Raw genomic sequence first — 12,380 nt, forward strand, 5'->3', positions numbered from 1 at the left:
ATGAAACCGAACAAAGAAAAGCACGTCACGATCCGATCTTTTACGGACGACATCGCAGATGACGCCGCCTTGCGTTGCCGGTGTAATACTATCGTTATCACTTGCGAGCAGAGGAGACAGACGAGCACGTCATTGCACAGGTACCGAGGTCGGGGGCGGCGGCAGCAGCGTCCTGGCGCAGGCCGTCACGCACGCGCGTCAAACTAGTATCGTGACGTCACGGCCCGACCGGCAAAATTACAAAACCGGCCGGGCGGCCGCGCCGGGCGCGCCAGCAAGCGGTGTTGCGGCGCGGCGCAGTGAGGAACGCGCTGCCGCCAGACCCCGACGCGCCACCGGCGCCGCACGTACCGTGGGCGGCGTCACGACGCTGGTACAGCACAGAAGCGCGGCGAGCGCGGGCGCGGGGACTCGAGCACGCGACGAGCGGCGCCTCGGAGCGCGGGCGCAGGTGCTCTGAGCGCGGCAGCCTCCGCGCGCCGGCGCCGCGCCTCCCGCGTCCCGCGCCGCCCGCACACCGCTCTCGCACGCACCGAAACGACCAATTTATCTTCCGTGCATGCTGGCCCTCCTACCCGAGGACGTTGCCCAGGGTGTCTCGTCGGCTCTCTGCACCTTTACGAACGACCTTCCCGATACGATGAATCGTACACATGGCGCCTTTGTTTAAATAGGAAAAAATATACGCAGATATGTATATATCGATGAATATACTCGCAATCGAGATGTGAATCGTTACTTTTCAAAATGAATTTTGAAAGCTGTGTTCACGGCCGCAATGACACGTCGGTGCGGCCACTCCTGGCAGCGCCCGAGGCGAGGATCACTGTCTCGCCGCCCGCCGCCCGCCTCCCGCCTCAGCTTCCACAGACCACATCGTAACAGCCGTTACAAAATATGAAGCTTAAACTTACGCAATAACTCCTTACTTTCTCGAACTTAAATGAAAATGCTATTGCGTGCATTTACAGTATTCTGTTAAAATAATAAATTGCCACTTTCCTGTATATTGCTTCAGTAAATATTTTAAAGGAGAAATGTTTTAAACGAGTAGTATCTTTATAGTTCATATTTATTAAATATATTTATTTTACAAAAGAATTGAAATTGAATCACTTTTGTGATCATAAATTAAACCGCAAACTATTTTCAATTTATAATAAATAATAATTAAGATACTCGTACTTTAATAGCATTATAATTATTGTACAATTTGTTCTACATTTACAGCAATTTTCATTGTAAAATATTTGTTAAAAAACGTTAAATTAGTATGTGATTATTATATTACTGTTGATTATTTCTGATTGGTGGTATAAGTGGAAAGAAAGGTAAAATAATATTTTATATAAAGTATTTGTACACAAATTAATGAATGTCTTAATTAAAAGAAAAGGCATACGGACACATGGTCTTAGTTCGAGTTTCAGGCAAAACAATAAGCGATTAATGACTGACCAAACTAAGAAGGCTTCTAAATATGTAGATGCAAATTGTATATTTTAATGGTAGGACACGAATCTGGTTCATTTGCGTTCAAATATTACATAAGGTGTTCGCAATAAACAAGACACCTGCTGTGTTACACGATGTAGAAAAGACATAATTCTGGGTATTGCTGTTACACAACTTTCGTCTTGTACTCTTGTAATCATGAAAAATATCTTGCGTCTTTTTGACATCACAAGGTCATAAATTAATGAAACAATTATAGTAATTACCAATGTGATGGTCAAATATAAGATTAACATAATTACGGAGATAAATCATGATAAAAGCGGTAAGTATAAAATGTTTATTTATTTTTTATTTCATCTATGTAATACACATATCAAGTATGTTTCATCATCAGCTCACTATACATCTCTACCGAGGGGCTCGGAGCCAGTGCGGATTGGTTGATTTCACACATATCATTGGATTTCTTCTCCCATATGTGTAGGTTACATCACGATATTTTCCTTCAACGTAGGAATGTCGGGAATGTACATTTGTACATATGTAAATCGAAAACACATTGGTACATGGCGGGATTCAAACCCAGGACCTACCCAGGTCTGTACGTCTGTTCCATAGAATTGTATTTTTCATAGCATAACGTCATTGCTAACGTGATGATGTCGGGTTTTTTGTTGTTAAACCATTACTTACTTGCTCTTTGTCATATTTTTTCGTACTAACTTGTACACTCAAATTATATTAGGACGATAAATGTAATAAATTTTTTTATGCTTTAAATTTTTTTTAATAAGTCCACCAAAATCAAAAGTTTTCTTTCATACTCTGTATACTTGATCTGTTATATTTTTAAATTTAGATCCATGGTTTTATATTTGTTAGTAAATATAAAACCAAAAAATATTATAAGCTTTTCAGCCGCAAAATAAAGTTTCATTATAATTAAACACCAAAGGACATATATATCTATCTGGTAAAACAACCAATAAAAAAATAAGTATAACTTCTCTCACTTTTATATTATAACAAGCTCAAGGTTACACTTGAATAGCGCTTGCCGCTGTCCGCTCCTATTGAGTCGAAAAAACGTAAGCATTTATACTGTATTATGTATATTCTATGCAAATAAAATGGACGTTATATATTTAGACTTTAGCAGCATTATGATTCTGTCCACTTAGACGGCTGCTATAATAAAAATCGTTTTTGTCGCTTTTTTTTTTTGTTAATGTTCTAGTACTAAAGCGCTCCGTAACCTTTCTGGTGTAACATTTATCGTTATTTTTGTCGACTTGAAAAGCTCTGGCACCAGAATAAAATATTTTTAAAATGTTACTGAGCTGCATAATTTTTTAATTGACATTTATCACCTCACCTGGATAGTAATATAGTAATTGTTAAACACCAGTCCACGGAATCAATTATTTCTTCTAAGTTCAAACCAATGATCCCTAACACACAGAGGATATAAGTCTATTCACCAATTGTTTCTATAAATTTTTCCCCATAACAAACGCATAATGACTATAATAATACGTTGTCCGGAAAGTTCATGCCGATGTTCGAGATATAGGCGTATTGAACTGAACATATTATAATTATTGAAATCACATGATATATGCACATATTATAAAAGAAAATAATTTCAGTTATATTTGAAAAAGTTTGGTTACCATTATTTAATTTTTAGCAGTTTTATACGCCTTAGGCATTCTTGATTTTCTTTTTATAAAAGGTTAAAAATGCCACACAAGCGGCAAATAAGATATGCGCTTTTTATAGCGATGGTGCTATAACTGAAAGAACTGCCCAAGTGGATTCGCAATCGGATTTCCACCTTTTTCGACGATTACACGAATAATTTTAACTTTTTGGTTGAGATAAAAGCTCTTTTAGACAATTTTATGCCTAAAAACCCAAGAGGATGTGAAACAGAATGGTATGTAGTTTAATAAATCTAGTTTTATTATTGAGATCCTCATTTGTTCTTAAGTCAACGATGTAATGTAACCTTCCAAATAATTCAGCTTATCGTGGGTTTCTGACACCAAAATCCCCGTTTGAAACATATTGTTATCTTTGTTTTGTCAAAGATAATGACAGTAGTGACAATATGTTTTATACAGAGATTTTTGGTCTCAGAAACCAACGGTAAGTCGTGGAAACGAAGAACATCAAACACACTCAAAACTACCCTTTATTTTAATGTTCTAATCCGCGGACGTTTATAATGAGATAACGGAGAGCGAAATCTTAATATTTTTGACCACACAAACAAATTAAAACAAAAAGGTTCGATAAAAATTATAGTTCTATCTTTTTACAGCAATGCCGCAAAGTTAGGATAGGAGGAGCATAAGGACCTACCTAATGATCAAATTTTTAATCATTAATGCTCGAATTTAATATCTAGCAAGAAGAGTACAATGTAGTGCATACATATAGGTACTTATGTATATGATATACATAAGTGTGCGCACGTAACACATAATTAGATTATTAACGTTTTACTCCAAAAAATACTGTTAGACACTGCTTTGTTAAAACGTGTTTTTAACCCTTTGACCACCGCTGATAGATAGTATTGACGTCGACGTGGTTATATGTTTCACCGTAAATATATATCACCACAATGCTTTCGGTATAAGTACTTCATTACTCTTTGGTAAATCGCATTTTGTAAGCCTACGCATAATAATGTTTCAATAACAACGATTTGTCAAAAAATTTCGCCGGGCGCTAGAGTTACGTTATAAAATTGATTCACGTATGTTTAAGCTAGATGTATTTGAAACACTTTCTAAGTTTTTTATGGTAAGGCCCTTAATTTGTCTCCATTTTCTTGTAGAACCTACCACAGGTTTTCATTGACAAAATATTCGTACAGAGATATATTGTTATATACCCCATTGACGACGCGCCAATTTTGATATATTTCCAAAAGCGAATAAATATTTAGAAGTTTATCTATTGTAACTATTAAGAATAATTACTTAACGAAACTTGTTTTAATTTTAAATAAACTTAAGAAGTAAACTTCTTACTTAAAACTTCACTTTCAAACCCTTCCCACGATTTAAAAGTGTGGAAACGATTCTTTCTAAATCAATTTATACAATATCAATATAGTTAATAAAAAAAAATTTTTTTTTAGTTGACTACCTTTTTTTTACTGAAAAACTCTTTTTACGTCAAGTTGCCTACTTTAGCTTGAGCTTTGAACACACCACCTTTACCTCGCACAGTAGGCAACGCATCTGTAGTTGCGGATGTCTATGGGCAATGTGTCTCTCCGCTATTTCTGCGAATTTTAGTAGCTGCTTGCTCGTTTAAAATTTTGTCATATATAAAAAAAATATATCAAGTTATCTTACCCTTATTTATTCAGGGATACCAGCCAAAACAATTATTTTTAGCCAAATAGTAACTATAGGTGGTTAACATTTTTCTCAAGAGTATTTTTATCCTGGCAATTCCCACTACCGCGCGCCAACGTGGTGTAAAAGTTTTACAAGTTGCCAAGTGCTATCGTTCAAAATATTCTTTCCTTCCGAAGTTTGACGCTTGATGACGGTTTAAATTGGATCAAAAAATATTCGAATATCCGTCAAGTAAAACTTTTATGTAATTTGTTCTGAATATTTATTACGAAGGTAATTATACTTATACTAAATACAATTCAATTTTTTTAACGTTTACTTAAATTGTGACAACGGAATATTTTCTTCTAACCTATAACATTTTATGAAACCTTTGTAAAGAGCAGGTCATTGATATAGACTGTACGTCCAGTTTGCTATAAATTATGAAATAAATAAATGTTTGCTACATATTAAGTCTATTTGTTAATTCAAAACTTTTATCATATACTTCCTCCACCGAATCAATTGTTTTTCAAAATATACTTTAATGATCTCTAGAATCATTGCAATTAATTTTTAAAATATTTCACAAAAGGTAAAATAACAAAAATATTTTACATAAAAGAACAAAAATAAATTTGAATCATATCAATGTGGGTTAGTAAGGATTTATTATTAGTATTTAGCTTTACACTACCTTAATTTTTAGACACATTATTAAATACATGGACATAACATAAAACCTATGTGAAATTAACAGTGTTTGACCCTCTGAACAAAACATAGACCAATTAAAAGTTAAAACACTTCATAACTCAAGCTTAAAAAATATTTCAGAAAATGTCTGCCCTAATTCATGAAAAGATATGGCTGGACAAAACAACCTACAATGATGCTGAGAAGAATTATTACGAATCAATATCTAAGGTAACACTACATTTTCCTAGACTACCAGAGCAATGTTTATACACTCATGTGTTATATTGATATCTATAAATACTATATTAATGGTAATATTATGTGTTTAACCTGCAGTACGGAAAGGGAAGGGGCAACATATACTAAATGGTACCACACATAAAAATTAAGAATATATATAATTTGTTATGTGATATGTCTAAAAAATTTCAGGCTCAAAACCCCCAAGGTGGTGCAGCATTAATTGGGAATTCTTCATTAGCCAGTGAAGTTGCAAAAGCCAGGCAACATATCAAAAACTCCTTAGAATGTGTAAGTAAATTAGAAAGTTTACAATTGTAATAGAATAGGACTGAAAGCAGATTAAATGTTATCTTTGTTACTTCAATAAATAAACAGCACAATTTGAAAAAATCGTCATCATATCAGCCACATGTCATTCACCATAAGAAGTAGACTGTAGGTGTAGGGAATTATCCTATTGGGGAAACCAGCTTTGGAACTAACTGATGACCTTGGACAATATCACACATTATTTAGAAAATCATTATGTTCATATATTTCATGTTTAATATAATTTTTAAGTATCCAATCAAAAATTAAGCCTTACATCAAGTATAAACCTGGTTCGCTATCATATGAGTGGAATAAATCATGGATGTGATAAATTACATATACTTACAGTCAAATGCTTTGTGTTTTATTATTAACTCTCAATCAAATAATTTCTATTTTTTTTAAGGAGCTTTGAACTTAAAAATATTACTTGATGGAAATTGTAATGAAATTACTTCTTATCTATTAATTTATTTCTTTACTGTACATAACATTTTTTTAACTCAAAGTAACATTGTTATATTTTTTTTTCATTTATTTATTAAGGCATTGGATAACATATATTACAGATGGATAGTGTTGCAACATTAGCTGGTGTACCAAACACTGAACTTTTTAATAAATTAAATAATTTAGAAAAAGAGAATGTCGATTTAAAGAAAGCAATTGATGATTTGCGCAAGTTGGTACTTGGCCTTCAAGCTAGAGTAGACTCCCTGGAAACAAATGCACCCAAAAGCGTACAGCCTGTAGCACCTGCCCAGAGCCAAGTAAGTATTATTAATGAGTAAACTTTAAAGAGAATAAAATTTCTTTTAAAAAAAAAAATAAGTACTAAGCACTTGTCCGCGACTTCGTTTGCATGGAATTAAAAAAAATAGTAATAAATATAGCCTTTCAGTGCAGTAATTTCTTAGCCTATTCAATGCAAACAAACAATGAAATGTTTTTTTCTTTATAATATAAACAATTAATTTATCAATACAAATTATATGATTAAAATACAAAACTACATACTTCAATTTACACAATATTGTTATTTTTGGATTCTTTCAAATATAAAAATTTGTAGCAGGTAGCAGACAAGGAGGATTCAGATGATGGTGTCGATTTGTTTGGGTCTGATGATGAAGAGGAAAGTGCAGAAGCTGCAAAACTAAGGGAAGAGCGCTTGGCTGCATACAATGCAAAGAAAGCTAAAAGTATGTAGTTTGTATTATTAGTATGTAATCAAATAGCATTTGAAAGTGTATGCTTAAGCTTTAACAGGAAAAAACCTAGTCTTTTATAAATAATAACTACTTTAATTCTCTTGTTTTTAGAACCAGTTTTGATTGCAAAATCTAATATAATATTGGATGTCAAACCTTGGGATGATGAAACTGATATGGCGGAAATGGAAAAAGCAGTGAGACTAATTAACACAGATGGTCTGCTTTGGGGAGCCGCAAAACTTGTTCCATTAGCTTTTGGCATTCATAAGTTACAAATTTCTTGCGTTGTGGAAGATGACAAAGTTTCTGTTGATTGGCTTGTTGAAGAAATTGAAAAAATTGAAGACTTTGTAAGTTATTTTCTGTAATTAGACTTTTTTTATTTATAGTTACATAGTTTCAATAAATATGTTTATCTGATCTTTTATATGCATGGGGATAACTTAAATAATAAGTGGTTTAAATCATTTATCTACTATGATATTAAACTTACTTCAATAATTATTTTTTACAGGTTCAGAGTGTTGATATTGCTGCCTTCAATAAAGTTTAACTTCTGTTGGTTTGTTAAAGACAATACAATTTTATAAATCTATACAGCTTTGTTTGTATTTTCCTTTTGTTTACATATTATGCAATATGCCACGTTCTATAAGCAGTATTTGTGACAAAAGATTTGTATCGGATTCACATATTAGAGTCTACAACAAAAAGGTCCTACATTTGTTCTTGACAATGATATGCTGGCGGCTTTTCGAAAATATACAATAAGTAATTGTTTTTTTTTTGAAGTTCACTATTAATGTGAATGCGTTTCCGAAAATAGCTATTAAATGAAAAATAAGTAAAAACAGTCATTGATTGAAACAATTATTTGTACCGGGAAAAATAAAATTTATCTAAAATGTTATTGCTTAAAAATGTTGTGATTTATATAAATTAATGAGACAATTTTCAAATCTTGAATAATATTAAAAAAGCGCCATTTGGCGAATAATTAAATAATTTTCTTTTTTTCAGTAGTGCTACTTTTATACCTATCTAGCTTTAACCCGCGACTCCGTCCGCGCGGTATAAAAAAAAAAGCACACAAGCAAAAAAAGTTCCTATGTCCGTCTCCTAGTTCTAAGCTACCTCCCCATCAATTTTCAGCTAAATCAGTTCGACCGATCTTGAGTTATAAATAGTGTAACTAACACAAGTCTATGACACGGTAATAATAATACCGTGAGTGAGAGAGATACAGTTATACACAATTCCTGTGACGTGACAAAGACAGGGATAACTATCTTCCGTCCCTTTCTGCGTACCAGGGTTTGGGGTTTGTTTGGAACAAAGGTTGTCCCCTACAAACAACCTAGGTTGTCCCTAACAAAGTTTGACATTCGTGCTATTTTTCGAAAATTGTGAGTACTTAGTGGCTGTAATTGTGCAAAAATATTTTGATATTACAGTTTTAGTAAGGTAAAGTTTATAAAACATGGTATACTGCTGTATCGTCGGTTGTAAAAGCCGTAGTGAGCGAAAAGAGAAAAACATAACCTTTCACTCGTAAGTACTGAAACTACGCACTTATTCACATGTATTCATACAAAATAAGGAAGAAAATACAAACTAGTTGTTCTTTACAGTCTTTGTAATAACTAATATGTTAAAATACGGGTAAAATCAGCTAAAATAAAATAGTATTTTTCGAACATTATGCGCCCAAACGCAGATGTCATTTGTGTCAAATAATATACTGTAGATCTGGGAAACAAGCGGCCATATTAAACTTCTTTTCAAATTGGTTGGTTATTACCCGTAAAAATAATACCACCATCTTGTTGTAAAAATTACCCTGAATTTAGGGGAAATAAATTATAGTATGTATAATGTATATAAATGAAACAATTCATATTTTTTATACTATTTTCAACAGATTTCAAAAGGAGTTTTTAATTCTGGTATATGCTGTGTTTTTAAATATTTGATACTTTCTTATCCCGTTGATTTTAAAGAGTATGCTTTTTAATTTGTCCCATGTAAATTTTGTTTCTTAGAAATTACAATCAAAATAGTTTAATATTAAGTAGTTTTACATGTAGTGTTCACTGTAATGATATACAGAGTAATTTAAAATTATATGACTATAATATTGGTATGTTTTTTGTAGCTTTTTATGAAGACTTAGGGCTTCGTGCATATCGAAGAAAAATAGGACATCGTTTGAATGCTCGTCTAATGGACCTAAGACTGAAGAGATGCCGCGCTTTGTTGAAGCAGTACGCGGGAAAAGAATATCGGGAAATTCTTTTTTTGGAGTCACTCAAGACATCCTTGATTAAGGCAGCCGCCGATATTGACATGGACCTCGTTCGTGCTGTGATAGACGACTGGCCGAGCAGATTGAAGGCCTGTATTCAAAATCACGGATGTCATTTTGAGTAAACTTTAGTGTCATAAGAATCTATGTTTTGTTAAGTTCATTTTGGTATATAAATGGTCACATAATGAATAAACTTGTTTCAATTATTTTATATTAAACATGTAACAGAATTTATGACCTAAGTATTACTAAAAAAATCTGTTTACGTAATCTTAGTCACATAAACAAAAATTACGCATTGTTTTTTTATATTTATTACGTTTATTAATTACAATTTAATTGGGAATATATAAATTGGTCTATATTAAATTATATCGTAATTATTCATTTTCGGGACAAAACAAATAACTGGTAACCCCAATCCTTTTACATATATATAGGTATAGTCTATAGTACTCTCTATCTGTCCCTTACGGGTGAACGCGCATGCCATATCTATATAATTCTTCATCTGAGAACTAACACGACTTTCTTTTATATATATAGATAGAAAGATGTACACGGCCCGGTAAAAATTTTCATTGGCAACACAGACGTAGACGTAAAGTTTTGTAATGTGAATGGCGATTTTAGTGCACTCATAATAACAGGGTTTTCGTATTGTTGGTAAAGCTTTACATAGGCCAATAAAGTACCCTCAATCTGAGTATTGTTATATAGAGCGTAAAATACTGTTCTTTTATCTTTCTACAACAATTCCTATCAAAGAAGCAAAAATTCGACACATTTTTTATAGTTGTATATTACTCAAATTGTAACTCAGATGAAGAATTATATAGATATGACATGCGCGTTCACCCGTAAGGGACAGATAGAGAGTACTATAGACTATACCTATATATAAGTAAAAGGATTGGGGTTACCAGTTATTTGTTTTGTCCCGAAAATGAATAATTACGATATAATTTAATATAGACCAATTTATATATTCCCAATTAAATTGTAATTAATAAACGTAATAAATATAAAAAACAATGCGTAATTTTTGTTTATGTGACTAAGATTACGTAAACAGATTTTTTTAGTAATACTTAATCAGGTCATAAATTCTGTCACATGTTTAATATAAAATAATTGAAACAAGTTTATTCATTATGTGACCATTTATATACCAAAATGAACTTAACAAAACATAGATTCTTATGACACTAAAGTTTATTCAAAATGACATCCGTGATTTTGAATACAGGCCTTCAATCTGCGCGGCCAGTCGTCTATCACAGCACGAACGAGGTCCATGTCAATATCGGCGGCTGCCTTAATCAAGGATGTCTTGAGTGACTCCAAAAAAAGAATTTCCCGATATTTTTTTCCCGCGTACCGCTTCAACAAAGCGCGGCAGCTCTTCAGTCTTAGGTCCATTAGACGAGCATTCAAACGATGTCCTATTTTTCTTCGATATGCACGAAGCCCTGTCTTCATAAAAAGCTACAAAAAACATACCAATATTATAGTCATATAATTTTAAATTACTCTGTATATCATTACAGTGAACACTACATGTAAAACTACTTAATATTAAACTATTTTGATTGTAATTTCTAAGAAACAAAATTTACATGGGACAAATTAAAAAGCATACTCTTTAAAATCAACGGGATAAGAAAGTATCAAATATTTAAAAACACAGCATATACCAGAATTAAAAACTCCTTTTGAAATCTGTTGAAAATAGTATAAAAAATGTGAATTGTTTCATTTATATACATTATACATACTATAATTTATTTCCCCTAAATTCAGGGTAATTTTTACAACAAGATGGTGGTATTATTTTTACGGGTAATAACCAACCAATTTGAAAAGAAGTTTAATATGGCCGCTTGTTTCCCAGATCTACAGTATATTATTTGACACAAATGACATCTGCGTTTGGGCGCATAATGTTCGAAAAATACTATTTTATTTTAGCTGATTTTACCCGTATTTTAACATATTAGTTATTACAAAGACTGTAAAGAACAACTAGTTTGTATTTTCTTCCTTATTTTTTATGAATACATGTGAATAAGTGCGTAGTTTCAGTACTTACGATTGAAAGGTTATGTTTTTCTCTTTTCGCTCACTACGGCTTTTACAACCGACAATACAGCAGTATACCATGTTTTATAAACTTTACCTTACTAAAACTGTAATATCAAAATATTTTTGCACAATTACAGCCACTAAGTACTCACAATTTTCGAAAAATAGCACGAATGTCAAACTTTGTTAGGGACAACCTAGGTTGTTTGACCTCCGTGAAGTTGGCCCCCTCACTTTAATTTTTTTAACTTTTTTTTACGCAAATCGTTTGAGAATCGTTTGAGAGGGTTTGAGAGAAAAGAAATATCGTTTGAGAGTTCCTACTTTCTCCGTAAAAACAATTTCAAATTCTAGTGTTAAGTTGGCCCCCTCACTTTACTTTTTTATATTTTTTTCAATGCGAATCGTTAGAGAGTCGTTTGAGAGACATTAAGAGAAAAGAAACATCGTTTGAGAGTTTTTACTTTTTCTGTAATAAATATTTTAATTCTGGGCATCGAAAGTTACAAATCGATTTTCTTTTTTTTCCGAATTAAATATGGCAATCGTGCACTTGGACGTTTCAAATTTATTGTGTAGGTAGAGAATGGTAAGAGAGTGATTGAGAGAAAAGAGAAATCGTTTGAGAGTTAATACTTTTTCTGAAATATATATTTCAATGTCGGAATCGAAAGTAACAAATCGATTTTCCTTTTTTCC

The 12,380-nt window shown here is 32.7% G+C and overlaps 2 protein-coding genes across 5 annotated transcripts in view; one reads left to right on the forward strand and one right to left on the reverse strand.

The window, feature by feature from the left end:
• The window catches only part of LOC106709051 (protein grainyhead), a 95,263-nt gene extending 94,823 nt beyond the window's left edge, over positions 1-440 (reverse strand). For 3 of the 4 annotated variants that reach the window (XM_014500711.2, XM_014500708.2, XM_014500710.2), the window contains exon 1: positions 352-440. The gene's annotated coding sequence lies outside the window, so the exon portion shown is untranslated. Of the gene's footprint in view, positions 1-144; positions 181-351 lie in introns of those variants that run through there. The other variant, XM_014500709.2, reaches the window with a different exon arrangement.
• A 4,489-nt stretch (positions 441-4,929) lies between these two features.
• On the forward strand, positions 4,930-7,885 carry LOC106708983 (probable elongation factor 1-delta). Its single transcript, XM_014500607.2, has 7 exons — positions 4,930-5,111; positions 5,658-5,747; positions 5,952-6,050; positions 6,644-6,844; positions 7,147-7,276; positions 7,397-7,638; positions 7,803-7,885. Exons 2-7 carry the CDS (start codon positions 5,661-5,663, stop codon positions 7,839-7,841), a joined length of 798 nt encoding a protein of 265 aa, XP_014356093.2. The 5' UTR covers positions 4,930-5,111; positions 5,658-5,660; the 3' UTR covers positions 7,842-7,885.
• The last annotated feature ends 4,495 nt before the right edge of the window (positions 7,886-12,380 follow it).

The sequence above is a fragment of the Papilio machaon genome, chromosome 2 (assembly GCF_912999745.1).
Source record: "Papilio machaon chromosome 2, ilPapMach1.1, whole genome shotgun sequence".
NCBI classification, from domain to species: domain Eukaryota; kingdom Metazoa; phylum Arthropoda; class Insecta; order Lepidoptera; family Papilionidae; genus Papilio; species Papilio machaon.